Raw genomic sequence first — 26,155 nt, 5'->3', positions numbered from 1 at the left:
AAATGCTGGCTTTTTTTTTTTTTTTTTTTTTTAAAGACTTAATGCCCTGGCCAATGTGGCTTCATTGGTTGGAGTGCTGTCCCGTACACTTTGCTTATTTTTTCATCATCCATCATTGGGTACTTGAGTTGCTTCTTTGTCTTTGCTATCTATCCTATCTAATAATAGAGAAACATGGTAATTAGCTATACCTCCGCTACCCTTCCCATTGGCTAATCAGGGCGATATGCAAATTAACTGCCTACCAAGATGGCGGCCGGCAGCCAGGCAGCTTGAAGCGAACAGGAGGCTTGCTTGCTTCAGTGACGGAGGAAGCCAACGTTCCCCGCCTGCCACTGCCGGCCTCTGAGCTTGCAGTTTAAGAAACATTGTTACAAATATAGAAGCTAAACAAAACCCCAGAAACCTGCTTTCAGCCAGCCGGGCCTCAGAGCTGGAGTTGAAACAGTGTTTCGATTATAGAACCCAAACAAACCAGATACCTGCTTTCAGCAGGCCGAGGTCTCAGAGCTGGAGCCGAGCCTCAGAGAGAAAGCCGGCTCTCAGTTCCAGTGACAGCCATCGAAGGTAAATAAATCCAAGAATAAAAAAAAAAAAGAAAAAAAGGAGAGGTTTGGAGCTTCAGTCGCCCGCCAGCCTGAAAACGGCCCTCAGCCCCTCACCCAGACTGACCAGGCACCCCAGTGGGGACCCCCACCCTGAAGGGGGTGTGACCAGCTGCAAACAGCCATCATCCCCTCACCCAGGCTGGCCAGGCACCCCAGTGGGGACCCCCACCCTGAAGGGGGTGTGATCAGCTGGAAACAGCCATCATCCCCTCACCCAGGCTGGCCAGTCACCCCAGTGGGGACCCCCACCCTGAAGGGGGTGTGACCAGCTGGAAACAGCCATCATCCCCTCACCCAGGCTGGCTAGGCACCCCAGTGGGGACCCCCACCCTGATCGGCCCTGCTCTGTGTGTGACAGGGGGCGGTGCCCCAACTCCCCTATCGGCCCTACTCTATGCGTGACAGGGGGGAGTCCCCAACCCCCTGATCGGCCCTGCTCTGTGGGTGACAGGGGGTGGCGCCCCAACCCCCTGATCGGCCCTGCTCTGTGCGTGACAGGGGGTGGTGTGGCAACCTCCCCATCTACCCTGCCTTGAGTATGACAGGGTGCGGCGCCCCAACCCCCCAATCGGCCCTGCTCTGAGCCCGACCAGGGCTGCACCTAGGGATTGGGCCTGCCCTCTGCCACCCAGGAGCGGGCCTAAGCCAGCACGTCCTTATCTCCCGGGGGTTCCCAGACTGTGAGAGGGCACAAGTGAGGCTGAGGGACACCCCCCCCCCCCGCCCGCCAGTGCACAAATTTTTGTGCACCGGGCCTCTAGTATATATATATAAAAGCCCAGCGACCGGAATGGCAGGACCATGGGCACAACTGGCGGCCCCTAACACCCCAATCGAGGGCGAGGGCCAGCGGGGCCAGCCCGCGCCCCCTCCCACCCCCCCCCACCCCCGCCGGTGCTCCCCGATGGTCTTCCATCTGGACAGGCTGGATAGACCCCACTCATGCATGAATTTGTGGACCAGGCCTCTAGTTATGAATAATGCTGCTATGAACGTGGGTGTGTGAATATCTCTTCTAGACATTTCAATTCTTTTGGGAGTTGGATTGCTGGATCATATGGTAGTTCTTTTTTTAATCTAAATTTTTTTATTGAAAAAAAGTTGTTTTTTTTTTGCGAAGGGGGAAGGGGGATGGGGAGAGGGGGAGAGAGAAACATGTGCCCTGATTGGGAACTGAACGGTGGACCTCTCAGTGCATGGGATCATGCTCAACCAACTGAGCCACACTGACCATGGCCAGGGCCTATTTTTAATTTTTTGAGGAATCACCATATTGTTCCCAAAAGCTGAGTTCTGGAATTGTCTAGGAGTCTCTTCCTACTTCTAATTTGCTACTTGCATATTTTAAACTTCTGATCCTTCCATTCTCCTTTGTTAATTAGTCATCATGCTTCCATCTGTTTTACACCTTACAAAGATTTTTTCTCTCTCTCCCCATTGATTGTGATGCTGTTGTAATAACCTGTTTATTATTTAACAGGAAAGGAGCAAGGGAAGACCAAATAGTAGCTTTGCCTAAAAGCTGCATTAAACATTCTCCAAGTCTAGTCCCTGCTAATCAATGGGGGAAGGTACTGGATAAAGGCAGTTCAAATGCATGCCCAGTAAAGGTCTGGATGACATAGGTGTCTACCTGTTTGCCAGTTAGACCCGGGAACAAATCTGTGGCCAGAATGGCATGGCCACTGCAAGCCCATGAAATCTTAATATTTAAACTTCCAAACAAAGAAGTGAGCTCTCCCTGCTCTCTTCTTTTCCTCTCACTCCCGGGGTTCCTAGCTCTCCTGTGGCAGGGGGATGCGCTCCCTTGTGCAGACATGGTGGACAGCCATGTTGGACTCCACTCATGGATTGAGAGACTTTAATTAGCTTAGATGCGGAACTTCACCCAGCTGCAACATGGAACCGAATGGCCTTACTTTTGGCCCTGCTGGAACCCTGGCTGCACCATTTCCAGAAATGGCTTAAGGGGTAGGGGAATTTGGAACCTGAGAAATGTAACTCCACACCAATAAAGCCTTCTTCCACGTGCAAATCTTAGAAAATTCATTTTCTGGAGATACAGCATAAACCTTACTCCCACAAGCGACAAAGGAACTTAACGTTCCAGTAACAGTGGCACACATCTTATTTCGCTCTTCTCTCTCCTAAGTTTTTATTGTTGTTTGTTTTATACTTTAAAAAATTCCGCAACTACATTTTGATGGTGTATTAGGAGGGATGAGTGATAATTATGGCTGTGTTTAATCTGTTTTGAATTAGAAAATCATTTATCATATGGGTTACTATATTAATATGAATGATCATTTACATTATAAAAATACTTCACTAAAGAATTATATACCATAGGACATTTGTTGTGTATAAACCATTATTTGCCAATAATATAGAAGTACTTACATATTGCATTTTGAGAAAATACTGAAAATTTAAGTCTCATGTCTTGTTTCTTGTAGCACTTTTGAAACTTTTCTCCCCTTTGCTTGGTCCCCCTCTCCCCTTTTTTGTTGTTGTTAAATAAGTTTTTATTGATGAGAGGGAGGGAGGGAGGGAGGGAGAGAGAGAGAGGGGGGGGGGAGGGAGGGAGAAATGAGAAACATCAACATCAATTGGCTGCCTCTTGCAGGCCCAGCCAGGGAGGGATCAAGCCTGCAACCCAGGCATGTGCTCTGACTGGGAATCAAACTGGTGACCTCTTGATGCATGCATTGACCATCAACCATTGAGCACACCAGCCAGGCTACTTGGTCCCTTTTTCAAAAGCTTTTTTTCTTTTGTTTTGAAAGTAATTTTAAAGACTCTAAATTTAGTAGGCAGATAAATTTAAATGAGTTGATCTTTTATTTGTGTTAGACCAGGCGTCTGTTAAAACAGAAGTGACATTTATTTTGGCTAAACAGTTTCTGTTCTGCATATGTGTTTACATAGCTTTTTCACACTCCATAAATTGAACAGAACAAGTACTCATATTTTTGGATTGACTAAATTTTTCTGTAAGATTTTTCAAGGAAATGGGTATTAATGTTACCAGTTTTATCTAAATATTATTACTCCATCTTTTCTCTCTTGTTTCTAAGAAGTTATTATCAAGTAGGTCTTGATAGTGGTTTTTATACTAAAGCATGTTTTTAATATTTTGGCTATATGTTCACACATCTAAGCTAGTCTATTGATTTGTAAATTTTGTAATTTTACATAAATAGCATCAGACCTCCAACTTGCTTTGTTTTTGAGATTTATTCATGGTGATAAATGCAGATGTAACCCATACTTTTAACTTCTATAGAGTGTTACATTGCATCAGCATCATTGTGTGCTTCTCCTTGTGGGTACTCTACAATGGGTACTCTATAATCGGACAATTCCACAGGAAGTTATGTGCATCTTTACCAGATATTACTCTGAGTTTTTCTGGTGCTGTTCTAGTTCCTGATTTTCTATATGTGACCTGTTTTTTCCCTCTGGGAATTTTCAGGCTTTTTATTTTAGAAGTATTTTGAAATTTCAGTTACCTTTCTTGTTGTTGTGGCTCTACTTTCAGTTTCGCTATGCACTTTCAGTCACTTACCTTGTTTTAGTGCTGGGAAACTTTTCTGAGTCATTTCTTTGATAAATGTCTTCTCTCTGCTTGTTATTTTTGAAATATCTATTAGTTGGATGTTCTACTCTGGACTGATCTTAAAACTTTCTTCATTGTATTCCCTCCCATTTTGAGTCTCTTTATTTTGGGATTGGGGGCGGGGGAGATGGGAGAATCCTACTTTGTGGGTTTTTTTTTTTTTTTTTTTTAGAGAGAGGAAGGGAGAGAGAGTGAGAGACATGTATGGGCTGCCTCCTGCTTGTCCTCCCCCATCCCCCATTTCGGATCCAGTTGCAACCTGGCTTTGTACCCTGACTGGGAATCTAATTGGTAACCCTTCGGTGCACGCCCAACCAGCTGAGCCACTCTGGCCAGGGCATAACCTTTTATTTTCAAAGGTCTGTCCTCATCTTAGTTCATAAGAGCATGTTCTATTTCTCTGAAACACATTTTTATAACATCCCATTCATGTTTCATGAATACAGTACTCATTTCTCTTGAGGACTTTCTTTTTTCTTTTCTTTTTTCTACTCTGCACTGTTTTTTTTTTTTCTGATTTGTTTATTGTTTCTTTTGATTTATTATGCGTTTCATCTTTGATGTTTTCCTTCATTGTCTGGTAATCTTTGGATGGCTATTCATGTTTAAGTTTGGAAGTCTTGTGTGAATGGACAAGGACAGTCATTTGATAGGCCTCCTTATATGGTGACCTGTGACCCCTGACCATTTCTAGTATTCCTGAATGTAAGTAATCTGAAAATACTTCTTTTGGTACTGTTGAATTTCCTCAGAGAGCAGTAAAACTGTTGTTTACCTGAGATTTATAAAATTTCTGGAAGTTGAGTTGGGAAGTTGAGAGTTTCAGCATTCATTATGCAAATTTATAGCTTAACTCTGGTTTTCAGTAAGTCTTCTTATCCTGGCTCTCAATCCTGAACCTTTCTAGTTCAGACTTTTCAAATTAAACTTCTGGTCTTTTTCCATATGTGGTAGTTTTAATACATGTCTGCAAGTTCTTGTTGTTTTTTTTTGTTTTTTTTTAAATATGTTTTTACTGATTTCAGAGAGGAAGGGAGAGAGAGATAGAAACATCAGTGATGAGAGAGAATCATTGATTGGCCACCTCCTGCACACCCCACACTGGGGATGGAGCCTGCAACTCGGGCATGTGCCCTGCCTGGGAATCGAACCACTACCTCCTGGTTCATAGGTCAACGCTCAACCACTGAGCCACGCCGACTGGGCTGCAAGTTCTTTTTAATTTTCCTCTGTGAGAGGTTGGGTCTTTGTCTTCTACTCTTGAATCTGAGCTGGCGGAGTGACTTGCTTGTAACTAACAGACTGCAGCACTGGTGACACTCAGAAAAGGCCAAGTTGTTTCTTCCTGGTTCCCTTGGGACATTCCCTCTGGGAAAGCCAGGTGCCATGTAAGAAGTCTGACTAGCTTGAGGTAGTTGAACTGGAGAGACCACATACAGGCTCTCCCCAGCTGAATTAAGTCCTAGCTGAATTCCTAGCGAACAGCTCCAATTTACTATAATCATTTAATAAGTTTTCAGGTGAATATTTCCCCAAATCTGAGAAATTCCCAGTGGCAACTGCCTGATGAGCTCTTATAGTGAATGAGCCAGTATTGATGCACTATTATTAACTAAAACCCACACTTGCTCAGGTTTCATTATTTTTTTTTACCTAATGTCTCTTTTTCTATTCCAGAATTTAATTTAGGATATACCATATTACATTAAATTACCATGTCTCCTTAGGTCCCTTGTGACTGTGAGAGTTGCCCTTACTTTCCTTGCTTTTTAGGACCTTGCTAATTTTGAGGAGTACTAGTCAGGTATTTTATAGAATGTCTCAATTGGTATTTGTCTAATGCTTTCCTTAGAGATTAGACTGGGATTATGGGGCTTGGGGAAGAAGACCAGAGATGAAATGCTGTTTTCATCACATTATATCAAGAGAACATACTGCAAACATGATTATGACTGTTGATTTGACCTTGATTACTCGGCTCAGATAATGTGTGTCTGGTTTCTCCACTGTGAAGTTAGTTACTCCCCTCCCCCTTTTCTTTTTGTGCTTTTTGGAAAGAAAGTCTCGTTGCCCAGTTTAAAGGGTGGGAAGTTATGGTCCACCTATTTGAGTGCGGAGTAACTACATAAATTATTTGGAATTTTTATGCTCTGGAAATACGTCTATTCTCTCCCATTTATTCATTTATTCGGTCATTTATTTTAATCCACGTGGACTCATGGATATTTTATAATTCAATATTGCTTTATTTATTTTGTTATTTTTTATCTAACATAGGCTAAGAGTAGTGAATTAGTTTTTTCTGTTTTGGTTCTCTCCTCCTGTATTACCTGTATTTTTTACTTGGGCATTGTGTTATTTGACTTATCACTACACTTAAATTTTCTTTGTGATTTATATTTCTTATCTTTTAAACTGAATTCTCCCTCTTTCATTCCCATCACACCCAAATATGACCTAAATTTGCTATTAATTTTGTGGCCATTGTTATGCCCAGATTTCAAGATCCCCAAGAAACCACATCAGGGAGCCAGCCAATCTGATGCAAAAGCATAAGAATCTGTATTTCAAGCTAGCTTGAGCTCCCGTCCACCAGACTCACCGACACAACGGCAAACCAAGTGGCTGAGAGAGAGAACCCCGCCTAGAGACCGGTTATATAGGGGGGGCTGGAGTAAGGGGAGGAGAAAGGACTGTGCTTTGCCGATTGGCCAGGCGCAAGTCGATGTCCCGTTCCTGGGTGTGGCTAGCAGAGTCTTAGACTTCCGGGAAGAAGCTCCCTGCCAAACACGTGGCCAAGGTAAGATGGAGGACGTAGCCCTTACCCTGGGGCAAGATGGAGGGCCTAGCCCTCGCCCTTTCAGCCATTATTTCTTTTGTATTACATTAGTTGCCCATATCATTTTATCTTTCATGTTCAACCTTTCTGGGTCTCTTTATTGTGGCTGAATTTTTAAAATGTAGCGTGTAGATAGATGGATTTTGTTTTGGAAGTTCTTTTTTTAAAATAGGTGAGTTTATATCTATTAACATGACAGTGTTATTCTGAGTTGTATTTGCTTTCTCTTTTTAATGTTTGAAATTTTAAAATATTTTACTGTCTTGCTTTTGGGCATGTTTTTTCTTTCTGTGACTTAGGCATTTTATAATCTATTTCATCGATGGCTGTCTTTATAATTATGTAATAAAAATCTGAAAGATGTGGCAGTTAGTTTACTTCTAATATTTCCTACTTTATCTTCTACCATCTGCTTTTGATTCTTCAATTACCACTCTTTATAGTAGCTGATTTCTGTTACATTTTGAAAATGAAATGTATTTAATAAATACTGCCTTTATAATTATTCAAAGTGTGGATACATTTTTGGGGACACCTTGTATATCTGTCACTTTATTTAAACACTAAACAAATGTGACCCTCTTCCCCCAAGAAAGAAGAAATTCACACATATATGCTACCTATACCGTCACCTCTTTCCTGCACCTTCTAGTAGTGTTGTTTTATTATTTCTATTTGATTATGATTTATGTTTATCATCACTTTAAAAAATATGTTTTTATTGATTTCAGAGAGGAAAGGAGAGGGAGGGAGAGAGAGATAGAAACATCAATGATGAGAGAGAATCATGGATCAGCTGCCTCCTGGTATCCCTGACCAGGAATTGAACTGTGACCTCCTGGTTTATAGGTGCCTGACACTCAACCACTGAGCCACATGGGTTGGACTATCATCACTTTTTTAGTCATTTCTTATTTAGCTGAATTTGATCTCTTAAAAAGTGTGTGTGTGTGTGTGTGTGTGTGTGTGTTTTTAATTAAAAAAAATTTTTTTCTAAGAATGGGCCTAGGAGAATGAAATTGCATTCTTGCATGTGTGGGAGGTAAACTTTCTCTACCCTCTTGTGAGATAAGGGGCTTGTGAATTAAACTGAAAAAATACAGAGAAGCAAGAAAAAAAGACAAAGCTTATTTATGGGAGCCCAAATAAGTAGTTAGAATTTAGAGTTGATATGCCATTTTAATGGGGAAGGGGATGGGGAGGTGGGGCACTATGGAATAACAAAAGACTTTTAGGGAAAGACAAATAGGAGAGTAGATGGGGAGGGTGGTGGTCTTCTGACAATGTTTGATGTCTTATCTCAGTGCTGACTTCTCATCTCAGGTGATAGAAGTCAATCTCCCATTATTGGAAGCCTCCCTTTGAAGGGAGGGATTTTTGTCTCATTTAGTTCTTTTGGAAGACTGCTTTTTAGGTAATAAGGAGAGTGGAGTTCAGACAAAGCCTCTTTCTGCATCTGTTGATTTGTTCCTGTCTTCAGCTCAATATAATTTTGATGCCACTGTGATATAATTTGTAATCCTTTCACATGTTTGAAAGGTCAACAGTTTAGTTGTTATAAAACACTTGTGTCATGCTTTGCTTCCTTGAAGTGTTTGACACAGCTCTCTGCATTGCATTTTGGAAGACTGAAACTAGCCTGATTTATCTACTCCTCTCCTGCTTTAAGTGGCTGTGTTTAGGAGAGGGCATGGAAGAGAGTGAGGGATTGCATTTCCATAGGATTCTTTATTTGCCTTTAAAATAGCTTAAATATATTGTGTTATTTTTTTCCATAACCTAAATTGAAAATATGTTTTCTCCAAATTCTTAGTAGACCATGGCTGTATAATACTTCATCCTGTAGGTGAGGTTTTATTAGCCTCAACATCACTGATAATTTTTTGCTGCAGGGATGGCCTGTGCATTATAGGATGTTTTAGAGCCTTCCTGGCCTCTACTAATTAGATGCCAGTAGTTCTCCCTTCCACTCCCTCCCCATGCCAGTTGTGATAATAAAAAAATGTCTCTAAACGTTGCCAAATGCCCTCTGGGGGACAAAATCTACCCTGGTTGAGAAACCAGTTATACATTTACTCCATTCTTCTATTGTTAGAAATACAAATTATTTTTATTTTCAGTATAAGTAGCACTCTAATGAATATCATTATGCACAAAGATTTTTCTCTTTTGATCTTTTATGGTGAATTTTACATTACTGATTTCCAAATATATAACCATTTTTCTATTTCTGTTTTGTTATAAAAGATTTAAAAATATGCTGATGTATTCTATTTGTTTAATCTTTTAAATAATATTTATGTACAGTTTGGGTTATTTAGAATAACTTCTCAGAAGTATAATATTGGGTCAGAGTTCTAATTATTATATAATCTTGGCATTTTTTAGGATGCATTTCCGAGCTGGGATTGGCACAATCACAGGTAGAGAGATTTTCCATAGCCAGTTTATAATCCTTGCACCATATTGGTTGGTATAAAGTTCTTCCTAACTGAGGCTTACCTGTTACTTTAATATTTTAAATAAACATTTAATTTTGAAATAATTCTAGATGTATAGAAAGTCACAGGCTAGTACCCCTCTATACTGGTTTTCTTACATTACTATGGTGTATTTGTCTAAACCAGGGGTGGGCAAACTTTTTGACTCGAGGGCCACAATGGGTTCTTAAACTGGACCGGAGGGCCGGAACAAAAGCATGGATGGAGTGTTTGTGTGAACTAATATAAATTCAAAGTAAACATCATTACATAAAAGGGTACGGTCTTTTTTTGCGGGCCGTAGTTTGCCCACGGCTGGTCTAAACTAAGAAACCATTATTTGTACTACAGTAGGTCCTCGGGTTACAGGTTACGTTGGAGATCCGTTCCTTTGGCGCGACGTAATGCGATTTTTGCCGTAAGTGGGAACCCACCTGCATAAGCACCTACGTCATTCACATGGAGCACATACACAGCAGTAATGAAGTGAAACAGTAAAAAAAATTTAAAAGACAGATAACAATTCCTGACCTTTACTTGTGGTAAATAAATAATAAAAAACATAAAGCACATATGTACACACATTGAAATGATGGAACTTTTTTTTTTTTAATAAATAAACGGGAGATGGCAAGGTAACCATGAAATGACGTACATCGAGTCTGGTTTTATTTGGATTTTACCAGTTTTTCTATTCTCTTTTTCTGTGCTAGGGTCCAATCTGGGTACCACATTACATTTGGTACCCTTGCTTTTTGAATCTGCAAACATTTATATATCACTATTTTGATTTTTAAAAAGAATAAAAAACGTTTCAAAATGCATTAATCACTTAAGCCGTGAGATGAGAATGCCAGTTCTAGGCTATTGCTTTTGTTTGAATTATGACTTGCTACATAAATTTTGTTATCTGGGTACACTAGGTATTTCAGTTTTCTTAGTCCTATATACTAATATGGTGTCTGATCATCCAGTCGGCCGTTCAGCCAATCAAAACGTAATATACTAATGATATGCTAAGGCCGCTCAACCGCTCGCTATGATGTGCACTGACCACCAGGGGCAGATAGTTGACTGGTCGACCAGTCGCTATGACATGCACTGACCACCAGGGGGAAGGCGCTCCAACCGGTAGGTGAGCTTGCTGCTGGGGTCCAGCTGATCGGGACTGAGTCAGATGGGCCAGACACGCCCTGAAGCCCTATGGCGGTCCCTCCCTGGCTGGCCAACCTCCTGCATCCCTCCCCGGCCCCAATCATGCACTGGTGGGGTCCCTCGGCTTGGCCTGCGCCCTGTCACTATTTGAGACCCCCTCGGGGGATGTCAGAGAGCCAGTTTCGGCCGATCCTGCAGGCCAGGCCGAGGGGCCCCACTGGTGCACAAATTAGTATAACTAGAGGCCCGATGCACAAAGATTCGTGCAAGAATGGGCCATCCTTCCCCTGGCTGCCGGCACCGCCTTCGCTCCAGCCGGAGCCACCTTTCTGCCTTTGTTCTGGCCCGGAGCCGCCTTTCCGCCTTCCTACGCTGCCCAGAGGCCCGAAGCCACCTTTCTGCATTCTTTCTTTTGCCTTCCCATGCTGCCCAGAGCCCTGAGCAGCTGGGGCTGTGTGGAACGCCCCCAGCCGCTCGGCGACTGTATGCAAATTAAACTGCCATCTTTGTTGTGTTAATTTGCATACTCACTCCTGATTGGCTGGTGGGTGTCGTGAAGGTATAGTCAATTTGCATCTTTCTCTATATTAGTGTAGATATTCATAGTACTAACTTTACTAAATTGTTGTTTGATGTAAATGATATAATGAACATCAATCTCTTAATATAAAGCCTGGCTTACAGAGCTCATACAAAAAAAACCTAAGCACTATTATTATTGCTATATATGTTACTTTTTAGTCAAAAGAACAGAAACCCTTAGGAAAAAATCTTGTCCATAGGCCTAAATCATTCCTGACACCACTTCATCCTTTTTGATAGGAAGCAGATGGGATTGACAGATTGTGCTCTTTTTAAGCAAGGCTTGCCCAATGTCCATGTGGCTCCTTTAGAAAAGTGTGCAAGCTGTAGAAAGGAGAATGGGAATTTTGTAGTATCTGAATGTCCTTTGTTGAAATTTTAATAATTTACTTTGTAAAGATTTTTGGCTGAATATTTCTTTGAGAATTGTTTGCTTTATTGATACTAATTTTTCTAAAGGGTAGAATTTAAATGAGTTAATATTTGTGAAGCATTTAAGCAGTGCATGCCACAGAATGAGCACTATGGAAGTATTTGCTTATTCCTCAGTGCCTCAAACAAGATAAAAGCATATTTTGGTTACTTATTATAATGATCCTCTGGAGCAAAAATCAATTGAAATAACAAGAGATGAGAGGAACATTAGCCCTCTCAGATAGTCACCTGGTTGTCCCTGAAGGGCTTGCTTTCTGACCACACCTCTTAGCAGTCTGCTGCCATTGTACTATAGAGATGGATTCAAGCAACTAAAGGTACCTTTGGACATAGTAGCTGTCATTTGTACTTATGAAGGAATAAAGAGAGAATGAAATTATTTAGGTAGTTATTTCTCTTATCTGTCCTGCAGTTTAAATTTCATCGCCATAAAAAGTATCCCAACGGCCGAGGCCCGAGGCCATGGAGGCCAGGGGCCGGGGCCAAGGCCCTTGCACAAATTTTGTGCATCGGGCCTCTACTATATAATAGAATTCCTTTTACTCCTGTCTTCCAGCCTCTTGATTTCTCTTCCCCAGAGGTTCCAGTTCTGTGTTTCTTCTAGAAAATGAATATGTATATTTGTGTGCATGCTCACAAATATATATATTTTTAAATTGTAGGCTATTATGTTTTACCTATATATCATTAACTATGAATCTTGATTCTCCTTAGTATCTCCCAAATGGGTGATACTAAGATGGTTTATTTATTTTTACAATATACAAAATAAATTTATTACAAGATTGTAGATAAAAAATAATTAGCCATTTACATTCAATAAGCATTAATATTTCAAGAAAAACAATTTTAAATATAATATTACATGCATTAAACATTAATATTTTAAGAGAAAATATTTTAAATATAATATTACCAAAACTGTACTAACATAATATCATAAAAGTTGTAGGAAATATTAAAAATCTGCAAATAATAGGATTACTTCTTTTTTTTTTTTTCCAATATATTTTATTGATTTTTTACAGAGAGGAAGGGAGAGAGATAGAGAGTTAGAAACATTGATGGGAGAGAAACATCGATCAGCCGCCTCCTGCACATCTCCTACTGGCGATGTGCCCGCAACCAAGGTACGTGCCCTTGACCGGAATCGAACCTGGGACCTTTCAGTCCGCAGGCCAATGCTCTATCCACTGAGCCAAACCGGTTTCGGCAGGATTACTTCTATTATATTCTAAAATATTTTATTCCCTTTGGCTCTTTTTGTTCATCATTTTATGTTCATTATATTCCACAAATGAGTGAGACCATGTGATATTTATTTTTGTCCAAATGGCTTACTTCGCTTAGCTAAGATAGTTTTATATATTTTACTTTTTCTAACAGTGCTGCAGTGAATATTTGTATATATAGGAGTAAACCTATATGTTCTTAGAATTTGGTTGAAGAATATGTGCAATTGCAATTTTGGATAGATTTTATGAAATTTCCTTTTACTGAGATTGTACCAGTTTAATGATATCAGCAGTGTGAGTTTCTGCATAATCTCATGGAGAAAATGATTACCAAACCTTTGATCTTTGCCAATTTGACCCATGAAATTGATATCTCAATGTATTCTTAATTTTCATTTCTTTTATGAATATGAGGTTAGACATATTTTAAGATCCATTTGTGGGGGGTGTTTCTGGTCCATTTTTCTATCACCTTGGTCATTTTCTTATAGGACCTTTATATTAGGGAGATTAGCTTATGATTTGAAATGCAGTTCCTTAAATCTTACCATGTAATATGCTATTGTTTTACTTTAGGCTTCTTTAATTTAACTTTTTAACTTAAAATAAGCATTGACATAGTTTAAAGAACAACATAGTTCTGTAAGGCCATGGAGATTCACCAGAACCAGCCATTTCTAAATCTTAGTTCCTGATTTCTTTGGAGTTTATCTTCAAATCTCTAAATCATGTGCTTGTTGATCCCCCTTCCCCCCAGTTTTAGGAATTATTTATCCCATTACCGAAGATGAGATTTACCACTTTCACCCCTGTACCCCAAACACCCACACTCTTCCTGTTCTTCCTCATCTGATCAAGAGAGCATTACTTTTTATTTCTTGTGCTATATATTGAACCCTAGAGTTATTGTATAAGTTGAATTATAAAAAAAAAATTTACGAAAAAACAACCTTGTAGTTTGCTTAGTGTTAAAAAAAAAAAAATTAACCACGTTTTGTTTCTTGGTTTTCCTTTCTCCTAGAACTGTGGTTCTCAACTTGCTGCACATATGAAGCACCAGAGATGCTTTAAAAAATTACTGATATCTGAGTCCCATCCCCAGAGATTCTGATTTAATTGGTTTGATGATTGTAATGTGCTAGGATTTCGAAACCATTGTTGTAGAAAAAGGATGTGCAGGGAAATTTTCTTGTTTTGTGTGTGTGTGTGTGTGTGTGTTTTCTGTTTAGTAAATTCAGATAAATCTGAAAAATATACTTGGATAGGAGTTACTAGAGAATATATGAGATAGTATAGGTGAATTCTCTTGTCAGATTTAAATATATAACACCTATAAAATTTTTTCTTTCAGATTAATTATTAAACATGGGTGCATTTTTGGATAAACCCAAAACTGAGAAACATAATGCTCATGGTGCTGGGAATGGTTTACGTTATGGCCTGAGCAGCATGCAAGGATGGAGAGTGGAAATGGAAGACGCACACACAGCTGTTGTAGGTATTCCTCACGGCTTGGAAGACTGGTCATTTTTTGCAGTTTATGATGGTCATGCTGGATCCCGAGTGGCAAATTACTGCTCAACACATTTATTAGAACACATCACTAATAATGAAGACTTCAGGGCAGCTGCAAAATCAGGATCTGCTCATGAGCCTTCAGTGGAAAATGTCAAGAATGGTATCAGAACTGGCTTTTTGAAAATTGATGAATTCATGCGTAACTTTTCAGACCTCAGAAATGGAATGGACAGGAGTGGTTCAACTGCAGTGGGAGTTATGATTTCACCGAAGCATGTCTACTTTATCAACTGTGGTGATTCACGTGCTGTTCTGTGTAGGAATGGACAAGTCTGCTTTTCCACCCAGGATCACAAGCCTTGCAATCCAAGGGAGAAGGAGCGTATCCAAAATGCAGGAGGCAGCGTAATGATACAGCGTGTTAATGGTTCATTAGCAGTGTCTCGTGCTCTGGGGGACTATGATTACAAGTGTGTTGATGGCAAGGGCCCAACAGAACAACTAGTTTCTCCAGAGCCTGAGGTTTATGAACTTTTAAGAGCAGAAGATGATGAATTTATCGTTTTGGCTTGTGATGGGATCTGGGATGTTATGAGTAATGAGGAGCTCTGTGATTTTGTTAAATCTAGGCTTGAGGTATCTGATGACCTGGAAAATGTGTGCAATTGGGTAGTGGACACTTGTTTACATAAGGTATGTAAGTCTTTTTGTTATAATTAAAATACCCTATTAATTTTGAAAAAACATGGTAAGTAAAATCAAGCAAACAAATTTTTAAAACTTAATATTTTCATTATGGTTGCATATTTTTAAGTTATTTTCTTCAGCAGAAATGAAACCTTTTTTTTTTTAAGCCATTCTCATTTGCCTCAACCTTCTAATTTGAAAATTAAGTTGAATAAATTTCTGTGGTATTTGTTGTCATTTAAGTACTTTATGGCTTGTTGCTGTGGCAGAGCATCTATACAGAATGTGACTTTTAAAAAATATATGTTTTTATTGATTTCAGAGAGAGGGAGGAGAGGGAGAGAAATATAGAAACATCAGTGATGAGAGGAAATCATCGATCATCTGCCTTCTGCATGCATGCCTCCCATTGGGAATCTAGCCCACAATCTAATCATGTGCCCTGACTGGGAATTGAACTGTGACCTCCTGGTTCATGGGTCGACACTCAGCTACTGAACTGAGCCACACCAGCCAGGCCAGAACGTGACTTTAATTCAAATTCTCAGCATTGGCAATAGCTGTCTTAAATCTTATTATGAAGCAGTTTGACGTATCCTATATAATAAAAGGGTAATATGCAAATTGACCCTAACAGCAGAACAAACTGGGAATGACTGGTCACTATGACACACACTGACCACCAGGGGGCAGACGCTCAATGCAGGAGCTGCCCCCTGGTGGTCAGTGCGCTTTCACAGGGGGAGCTCTGCTCAGCCACAAGCCAGGCTGACGGCTGCCAGCACAGCGGTGGTGGCGGGAGCCTCTCCCGCCTCCTCAGCAGCGCTAAGGATGTCTGACTGCAGCTTAGGCCTGCTCTCCACTGGCAAGTGGACATCCCCTGAGGGCTCCCAGGCTGCCAGAGGGATGTCTGACTGCCAGCTGAGGCCCGATCCCCCAGGGAGTGGACCTAAGCCAGCAGGTGGACATCCCCCGAGGGGTCCCAGACTTTGAGAGGGCACAGGCCGGGCTGAGGGACCCCCCTGAGTGCACAAATTTTTGTGCACCAGGCCTCTAGTATAAGTATAATTCTGTGCTAGATACACAAAAGATCAAGAGCCACATAAAATGTTGGAAGATACAGCAGAACCCTAGACTAGGTAAAGTTTGTAATTTAGTTTTGAGCCTCCTAGCAGGTAAGAAAAAAACAAGTAAAGGTATGAGTTATGTATTTTTTATTCATCAGCTGCCTCCTGCATGCCCTCTACTGGGGATCGAGCTTGCAATTTGGGCATGTGCCCTGACCGGAATCTAACCATGACTTCCTGGTTCATAGGTTGACGGTCAACCACTGAGCCATGCCAGCAAGGCTCAATCTTCTTTTTCATTTAATATATTGTAGAGAGATCTCCATGTTTGTAAGTATTGTAGATAAACAGCACTCCCTTTTATTGAAAGGATGTTAGTTTTCAGGAATTTTGACCCCACCTTTCTGAACGTGGAGTTTAAATGATTCTGGGGAAATATTTCACTTGATAGCTTTTAGTTTGAGCTGATAAATATGCCTTTTGGTAGTGTTAAAAGATTCTAGACAGAGTTCTAGAATCTCATGAATCATAAATGATAGTAATAGGGACAAGAGGCTGGAATACGTGATTCATCATAGTTCTTTGAATGAAACTCTGCTCAAATTGAAATCAGTTTTGAGAAGTTTAGTTAGCTGTTTTGTGTTGAAACATACAGATTTATGACCCACTCTCTGTTACTTAGGGAGTTAAGTAAACCTCTTAATCATTCCTATTTTCTACCCACATAATTTTGTCACTCCACTTGTTTGTATTGTAAAACTAAGGGTTAGCAATATTATAAAACAATGTGATTAAAATAGAATGTAATTGCTTTGAATTTAGTTTGAAAGATTGAATATAAATTTTTAAATCCATGGAAAGCATTTGGGCCAGTGCTTAGCACTTAGCAATTGCTCAGTAGGTGTTGGTTGCTCAGTAGGAATAGATCCAGTTTTTAAGTAGATGTTTCCATGATAATAGATTTAAATGAAGTGTTAATATTTTCTAGCACTTCTAACACATTATGTCCTAGTAGTTTACAAGCACTTTTATATGTTAACTCATGAAATCTAGGGAGATTGTAATAATCATCATAATCACAATAGTATCAGTAAATTATTACTTTCTATGAACCAAATGTTATTCTAAACACTTTACACTTTAAAAAACTCATTTAATTTTCACAACCATGAAAACTAAGTAGCATTAGTATTGTTTTTGATAATCATTTTTCAGGATTGCCTTTTTACAGTATGAAGCTATAAATGTAGGATGAATACTTATATCCTGTCAGCTGGAAAATTAACTGATTATGCAGGGTGGTTTGCATAAAACCAAAAGGGAAGAATCTTTTTAAATTGCTGAATAAAAATTACTGAGACACATTTATAGTTTGTGTTTAGAGGAAAGTTATCTTCATGTAGAAATAGAAGCAGCATCTTTGAAATTACATGTTGAAGTGTAAATGTAAATTATTTCCTTTAAATATCTTAGAATATTTAAACTTCTTGAAACTATCAGTTAATTTTCCAACTGATGGGATATGATGTATGTTTTATAACTTAAAATCGAATGGAAATTATTTATATTTATATATTGGCATATATATAAATAATTTCCATTTGATTTTTAAGTCATATATATATGTGTGTGTGTGTGTGTGTATATATATAGATAGATAGATAGATAGATAGATAGATATAGATATGATAGATAAGGAATGGCTAAGCAATGCTCATACTATTGTTACTAAAATAGAAAATAGTTAGAAGAAACTGGGATTTCTAAAAATATGAGGTATTCTGTTTATTCATAAAATTGCTTTAAAAATCATTAGTATTCAAGTGAATCTTGGACTTGAATATCTATGGTATAAAGTTTTGCCTGATCTGAACTTACATAGTAAAATCCTGGTTCTTGTGAAAGAATGTATTGACTTTCTCTTTCTCTCTCTTTTCTCTCTCTCTCTCTCTCTCTCTCTCTCTCTCTCTCTCTCTCTCTCTCTCTCTCTCTTTCTCTTTTGCTATTTGAAACCATTGTGTATGTGTTTGTATTAATACAGCCAATGCAGTATTTCTAATATTAATCATGAAAGTTTTGTTGGGTTTCATTAAGGAATGAAAGTAGTTTGAGCCATTTTGGAAATCCTGATTTCCCTCCACCCTTGGAGATACTGAGAAGCTGATAATATATACTTAGGATGGTTCTTCCTACTAAAGCATGAGAGTGTATGGAGGGAGTTTACTTTTTTAAAGTATATTTTTATTGATTTCAGAGAGGTAGGGGGAGGGGAGAGAGAGAGAGAGAGAGAGAGAGAGAGAGAGAGAGAGAGACCTCAATGATGAGAGAGATTCCTTGATTGGCTGCCTCCTGCATGCCCCCAACTAGGGCATGTGCCCTGACTGGGAATCAAATCATGACCTCCTGGTTCATAGGTTGATGTTCAAACACAGCCACACCAGCAGGTTTACTCTTTTTGAAGTCTTCTCAAGACCTGACCTCCCCTGCGTTCAAACTTTGCTCCATTGAGTATTAGGAGTTGATGGCAGAAGTTTTTCAAGGCCTGTCTATCTTTTCTGCTTGGTCATTTGGGTTCTGAAAAGGTGGAAAGTCTGAACCAAACAATGCCTGCCTAGATTCATGTCATAATGACTGAAAAGACTGGAATGGGTATGGCCTTGGCTTTTTTCATTTGGGTTGACACGCCCCACTATCAAACAGAAATAGCCTACTGCCTCCTTTGACTTAATGTTTTTAGAATGATGAATAGAAAAAGGGATGTTTCAAATAGTTCTTTGGAATTAAAATAAATGTGTTAAATGTGTACATTCTGGATGATTAAACTGTAATTGCTTAATTAACTGCTTTGAAGTAAATAGAAAGTTGGTAGACTATAAAAATAATTATTTTTCTTTCTTTAATATATAGGGAAGTCGCGATAACATGAGTATTGTACTAGTTTGCTTTCCAAATGCCCCCAAGGTCTCAGATAATGCAGTGAGAAAAGATTCAGAGTTGGATAAGTACTTGGAATCACGGATTGAAGGTAAGAAAGATGCTTTTTTTTTGTTTGTTTTTAATTTAGAAAGGAAAGGAAAAGTATACTTCCTTGTTTATAAAATAGCTTTTAAAAAAATTTCCATCTGTATAAGATTTACTATCACATCATGGACCAATGTGTGGGGGTTTCTTGGCACAGAGAAAACAAATATGTCTATTATACCACCAGAGAGAAACATAATTTGAAAAGAGTCTGTTAAAGCTTACTATTTTTGCTTTCCCTGATTACATTTTTGGTAATGAGTGAAGAATCCAGTGTAATTGGCCTCAAGTTATCATGAACTTCAGTTCATGATAATTCCACTATAATTCAGTTCAGCTATAATTCCACTAACATCATAATTCTTCTGAAGTTAATTATAGGAATTCATTACCATATGTTTTAATCATACTGATAGAGTTAACACTGATATTGTGAAAGATTATTAGTTTTATTTTTTAACTTTATTTTGCAGTAATTTTAAACTTACAGGAAAGTTGCAAAAATATAGAGAGCTCCCATGTACATGTAGTACCTCTTATCTAGATTACCCATTTGTTTACATTATCTCTCATTTTACTCATCTCTCTCTATACTTTCTATAACATACACTCTCATTCTCGCTTTACCTCCTTTTTTCCCTAATTGATTCAATTTTCTGAAAGATTATTTTCTGAACCAATTGAGAATAATTGAAGATAATATTAACCCTCTACTTCTTAATGCTAAAAGGAACAGTATCTACCTAACCATAGTACATACATCAAAATTAGGATGTTAACATTGAAATTATATTACCATCTAATCTGTAGATTCCTGTTAAAATTTCCCTAGTTGTTCCAGTAATGCCTTTTATTGGATCTAGTCCAGAGCATGTGCTGCACTTTTCTGCTGAGCCTCTTTAGTCTCCCTCAATGTGAAAAAGTTGCATTGTGTTTTTCTTGTTTTTACTGACCGTGATATTTTGAAGAGTACAGGTTAGTTCGTTTCTAGAATGTCCCTCAATTTGGATTGGCTGATGTTTCCTCTTGATAAGATTCAGGTTGTACTTTGACAGAAATACTATAGAAGTGAAGCTAGATGCATGATGATATGGTAATTTTAACTTTCATCACTTGTTTGAGATGTTGTCTCTCGGGTTCCTCCATTGAAAAGTTAATATGTTATGCTTATTAATAAGTATTCAATGGGGAGGTACTTGAGATTATGTTAATAACCTATTTCTTCTCAAATTTTCACCTACCTTTTTGTTAATCTTCACCTGAGGTTGTTTGTCCATTGAGTTTTAGAGAATGGAAGGGAGAGAGAAACATCGATATCAGAGAGACACATTGATTGGTTGCCTCCTGCCTCCCACAAGTCCCGACCTGGGCCTTGTGTAGATACCTTCCTTGCTCCACATTGGCTTTGAACCCCATTCCAGGTAGTACCCCAACCAGTGATAAAGCTTTGCCTATTGTGCTCAGGCTTGGATAGCCCATATTGGTTGGACCTTGCTGCTGTCACCACTGTCAACTCCACCCCTGTAAGACTTACCTTGCTTGGCCTTACCTAATGTTTTTTGGGCTTAAAATCTATTATTATTCAGGAATAAGGGAGGGGAGAAGCTTGAATATAATTCCTGATATATTTGCGTTTAAATCTGCCATCTTATTTGTTTCCATATATTTCATCTGTTTTTTATTCTTTCTTGCCTTTTGGATTAATCATCATTTTCTGTTCTAGTTCATTCTTGCATTTGCTTATTAGTTGTACATTCTTTTAAAAATTTAATTAGCCCTGCCCAGTGTGGCTCAGTTGGTTGAGCATCATCCTGTGCGTTGAGGGATTGCCTGTTGATTCCTGGTCAGGGCACATATCCAGATTGTGGGCTCTATCCCCAGTCAAGGGCGTGCAAGAGGCAGCCAGCCAATCGATGTTTCTCTCTCTCTCTCCCCCTTGACCTTCCTCTCTCTCTCAAAATCAACTTTAAAAAATATTTAACAATTCAATAAGTGGTTACCCTGGAAACTTGAGAATGCATTAGAGATAATCATAGGATCCCCAACTTAATACTGCATTTTGATTTTATATGTGCTGGGGTTTTCGTTTTGTTTTTGTTTTTTTGTATATTTTTTTAATTTTTATTTATTGATTTTAGAGAGAGGAAGGAGGGAGGGGAAGAGAAACATTGATTTGTTCCACTTACTTATGCATTCATTGGTTGCTTCTTGTATGTACCCTGACCGAGGGATCTAACCTGCCACTTGGGCATATCAGGAACAACTGATCTACTCGGCTAGAACTACTTGTGTTGTTTTTTTAAGATATAAAATTACCTTTTATGAAGCTATGTCAATCATATTTTTTTTGCCTTGATGTCATTCTTATGAAGTTCTTTCCTCAATTCAATTACATATTAACCTATATTTTCTCCCAGCACTTTTATGGCTTGACTTACTTAAAAAATAGTAAATACATTTGAATGATAATGATTATGATGTGATAGGCTTATTGAATTTGGCTTATTATTGGTGAGGGTCTTCAAATGTGTAATTACCATAGGAAAACTACATTCTTTTACAGATTGGGTGGTGCAGATTTCTTGATGGAGTTTATATTTTAAAAATCTGTTTTCCATAAATTATAAATATAAATGGATCATGTAAATGTTTAATTTTTGTTCTAAGCATTAGCAGTTCTGTAATTTATACTCTTTTATATTCATTCATTTATTATTGATATTTAGAGAGGAAGGGAGAGAAACATCAATATGAGAAACATTGATCAGCTGCCTCCTGCATGCCCCCTACCAGGGATTGAGCCTGCAACCCAGGCATGTGCCCTGACTGGGAATTGAATCAGCAGCCTTTCAGTGCACCAGACAGCACCCAACCAACTGAGCCACACTGGCCAGGGCTGCTTCTTTATTTTAAATAAGTTGTTGTGGACATACTCTTTAGGTGTCAGAAAGCCTATAAGGCACCCCAGCTGTTTTGGCTCAATGGATAGAGCGTTGACCTGTGGACCAAAGGGTACCAGGCTCGATTCCAGTCAAGGGCATGTACCTCAGTTGCAGGTTCCTCCCTGGCCCGGGCCCTGGTAGGGGGCGTGCAGGAGGTAACCAACCAATGTGTTTCTCTTACATTGATATTTCTCTCTATCTTTCCCCCTCTCTTCCACTCTCTCTAAAAATCAATGGAAAAATATCCTCTGGTGAGGATTAAAATAAAAAAGCCTATAGGACAATTTGAAATTTGTCACTTTTCTATAATTTTTATCCATATATTACTTTTATTTTTCTATAATTATAGTATTAGTAATTTTATATTATTTTTATGTAAAATTAGATGAAAAGTGTTTTTTCCAAGTAGCTGTACTATGCTCATAGGGATAATTTTTAGGGATTATAAAGCATTTCACTAGTGGCTAGCTATACCAAAATTTTCCCCTTATTGTTGGGCATTTAATTTGTTCCACTTTTTGCTTTTATGAATAATGCTGGAATGAGCATATATACAAATAACTTTTTATATTACCTATTTTTGCTTTTGTGTGATAGCAGGTAATGCTTGCTTTTTATATTTTAACAAAGGTACTACCAAATACTACCTTGTTTAAATTCTGTGTGAATACTGAGTTGTCACATTAATTTAAGAACTTCTTTTTTTTAATCTACAGAAATTATGGAGAAGTTTAGTGAGGAAGGAATGCCTGATCTTGCCCATGTCATGCGCGTCTTGTCTGCAGAAAATATCCCAAATTTGCCTCCTGGAGGAGGTCTTGCTGGCAAGTAAGTAGAATAAAAAGACTAATTTTGTGTTTATTTATAATTAATAATTAAATAATTTTGGGTAAGAAGTGCATCAGTTATCTAAAGATGAAATGGGTTGATAGTTTGTATACTAGAGAAAAACTAAAATTTTATCCAAAAGAGATATTTTTAAAGAAATTTTCATACTCTGAGGATGAAGGTCCTTCTTTCCTTGGTAATTGAGAACATAATGTGTTGTGCTGGATCAAATTCTGTGAAATGTAGAAACTGTTCTTAGCAAGTGTTTTGTGTGTCAATTAATTTTTGAGTCACATAGTCAAAATGATGTATTATTTATTTAATTTTTTAAATATATTTTTATTGATATCAGAGAGGAAGCGAGAGGGAGAGAGAGAAACATCAATGATGAGAGAGAATCATTGATCGGCTGCCTCCTGCACGCCCCCTACTGGATGAGGATCCAGCCCACAACCCAGGCATATGCCCTTGACCGGAATCAAACCTGGGAACCTTCAGTCTGCAGGCCAACGCTCTATCCACTGAGTCACGCCGGCTAGGGCAAAATGACGTATTATTTTAAACACTCAGAAGTGTAATAATTGTAATTTAATAAAACTAAATTGTAATTTTTTTTAGGCGCAATATTATTGAAGCTGTTTATAGTAGGCTGAATCCACATAGAGAAAATGATGGGGTAAGTTTTAATTTATTTCTTAAGCATTTAAAATAATTTTATAATGTAAATATTAATAGATATGAGTATATTCACATAATGAAATCTATAATAAATTACTACTGCTTTTCATTTTAAGGAATCAATTAAAGTTTAAGGAAATGTGTTGAAATGGAAGTAGAGGTAAAGTTCTGTATTGCAGATAGGTTTGTTTTCACTTAATGCGTATCAGATACCTTTGTGTTTGAGCTGTACTTACTTTTCCCTGTATGTCTGCCTTTTCTTCTCTTTCTCCCTTAAAGCTTAATTTTGAGACAAAGAATATGCTTTCAAATATCTCCGTTTCTCCTTAAGCAGGCTTCTGCCATTACTAGAAGTTAGTGATAGTAAATGTTATTTTAATGACCAGACCTTCCAGTGCCCCTGTGTGCCTATTTGAATACGTGAGGATAATTTCTTTCTAATCTTATTGTGCTGTGGGTTTATGTGTTGAAGTGAGATAACCATTTTTTGTTGTACCCGGCTGTGCCCCTCAGAGCAAATCTCTTTATCCCTTTTACCTTCCTTAGAAATACTAATAAGCTGTCAACTGCTTCTCTGTAGTTCTAGTTCTGTCGTTTTTTAATTTTAGGACTAGTTTATCTTTTTTTTTTTTTAATTGCCCTAAACTTTAAAGTCAGTAATTCAAATAAGTATTTTCTCACAGGATTTTTTAAGTTTCTGGACATCTAAAAATTGATTACTTAATTTTTAATATGTATGCTTTCAAGATTTAAGAGAACCAAACTTAGGCATGAAACTTCTTGAGAAAAAAGTAGACTCACCTGTCTCTAGCTTCTCTTGGCAGGTCTTGAGAGAGACATCAGGCACTGGTAGAAATTATGTATAATCTCAATTGCATTGTTTTCCAGGGTTCATTATTGCATAGCAGTATCATATACTTTATCTTTTCTTAACAGTAAAAGTGTCTTGTCAAGGAAAATTTTACATATTAATAGATTTTATTTCTTAGTCTAGAGCAGTGATTCTGAGTCTTTTGTGGCAATTACCTCAAAATATTAAGAATTATATTAAAGCTGTGAAAACTAATCCTATCCTATCTAATAATAGAGAAACATGGTAATTAACCGTAACTTCGCTACCCTTCCCATTGGTTAATCAGCAAGATATGCAAATTAACTGCCAACCTAGATGGCGGCCGGCAGCCAGGCAGCTGAAGCGAACAGGAGGCTTGCTTGCTCCAGTGATGGAGGAAGCCAAGGTTCCCCGCCTGCCGCTGCCGGCCTCTGAGCTGCAGTCTAAGAAACAACGTTCCAATTATAGAAGCTAAACAATCCCCAGAAACCTGCTTTCAGCCGGCCGGCCTCGGAGCTGGAGCTGAAACAGTATTTCAATTATAGAAGCCAAACAAACCCAGATCAGCAGCCGAGGCTCAGAGCTAAAGCCGGCTCTCAGTTCCAGTGACAGCCATAGAAGGTAAATAAATCCCAGAAAAGAAAAAAAAAAAGAAAAAAAGGAGAGGTTTGGAGCTTCAGTCGCCCGCCAGCCTGAAAACGGCCCTCAGCCCCTCACCCAGACTGACCAGGCACCCCAGTGGGGACCCCCACCCTGAAGGGGGTGTGACCAGCTGCAAACAGCCATCATCGCCTCATCCAGGCTGGCCAGGCACCCAAGCGGGACCCCCACCCTGATCCAGGACACCCTTCAGGGCAAACCAGCCAGCCCCCACCCATGCACCAGGCCTCTGTCCTATATAGTAAAAGGGTAATATGCCTCCCAGCACCGGGATCAGCGGAGCCGCGAGGCCTCCCAGCACCGAGATCAGCTGAGCAGCGAGGCCTCACTGCCCCGGTGTCAAGCGGAGCCGCGAGGCCTCCTGGCCCCCTGATTGCGGCTCTGTGTGTGACAGGCGGCGGGCCACAACCCCCTGATCCGCCCTGCTCTGTGTGTGACAGGGGGCGGTGCCCCAATTCTCCTATCGGCCCTACTCTGTGCGTGACAGGGGGGAGCTCCCCAACCTCCTGATCGGCCCTGCTCTGTGCGTGACAGGGTACGGAGCCCCAATCCCCCTGATGGGCCCTGCTCTGCATGACAGGGGGGAGCTCCCCAACTCCCTGATGGGCCCTGCTCTGTGCGTGACAGGGGGAAGCGCCCCAACCCCCTGATCGGCCCTGTTCTGTGCGTGACGGGTTGGCGCCGCAACCTCTCCATCGACCCTGCCTTGAGTGTGACGGGGCGGTGCCCCAACCCCCCAATCGGCCCTACCCTGAGCGTGACTGGGGGTGGCATCGCAACCTCCCGATCCGCCCTGCTCTGTGCATGACAGGGGCTGGCGCCCCAACTCCCCAATTGGCCTTGCTCTGAGCCCGACCAGGGGCTGCACCTAGGGATTGGGCCTGCCCTCTGCCACCCAGGAGCGGACCTAAGCCAGCAGGTCGTTATCTCCCGAGGGGTCCTAGACTGTGAGAGGGCACAAGTGGGGCT

The 26,155-nt window shown here is 39.5% G+C and overlaps 2 protein-coding genes across 9 annotated transcripts in view; both read left to right on the top strand.

Annotated features, from left to right (window-relative positions):
* The window catches only part of PPM1B (protein phosphatase, Mg2+/Mn2+ dependent 1B), a 69,520-nt gene that overhangs the window by 18,836 nt on the left and 24,529 nt on the right, over positions 1-26,155 (top strand). For 6 of the 8 annotated variants that reach the window (XM_023747275.1, XM_023747287.1, XM_014447698.2 and 3 more), the window contains exons 2-5: positions 14,305-15,164; positions 19,133-19,250; positions 22,905-23,016; positions 23,635-23,692. In XM_023747275.1, coding sequence (XP_023603043.1) covers positions 14,319-15,164; positions 19,133-19,250; positions 22,905-23,016; positions 23,635-23,692 — 1,134 coding nt within the window. In that variant the 5' untranslated portion in view covers positions 14,305-14,318. Of the gene's footprint in view, positions 1-14,304; positions 15,165-19,132; positions 19,251-22,904; positions 23,017-23,634; positions 23,693-23,810; positions 23,844-26,155 lie in introns of those variants that run through there. The other 2 variants (XM_014447707.2, XM_023747267.1) reach the window with 2 other exon arrangements.
* SLC3A1 (solute carrier family 3 member 1) overlaps positions 23,853-26,155 on the top strand; it is a 69,807-nt gene continuing 67,504 nt past the window's right edge. The window contains exon 1 of the mRNA XM_023747263.1: positions 23,853-24,114. The gene's annotated coding sequence lies outside the window, so the exon portion shown is untranslated. The remainder of the gene's footprint in view (positions 24,115-26,155) is intronic.

This window comes from Myotis lucifugus, unplaced genomic scaffold (assembly GCF_000147115.1).
Source record: "Myotis lucifugus unplaced genomic scaffold, Myoluc2.0 scaffold_6, whole genome shotgun sequence".
Lineage (NCBI taxonomy): Eukaryota > Metazoa > Chordata > Mammalia > Chiroptera > Vespertilionidae > Myotis > Myotis lucifugus.
Note: the sequence above shows the minus strand (reverse complement) of the source record. Positions and strands in the feature narration are given on the sequence as shown.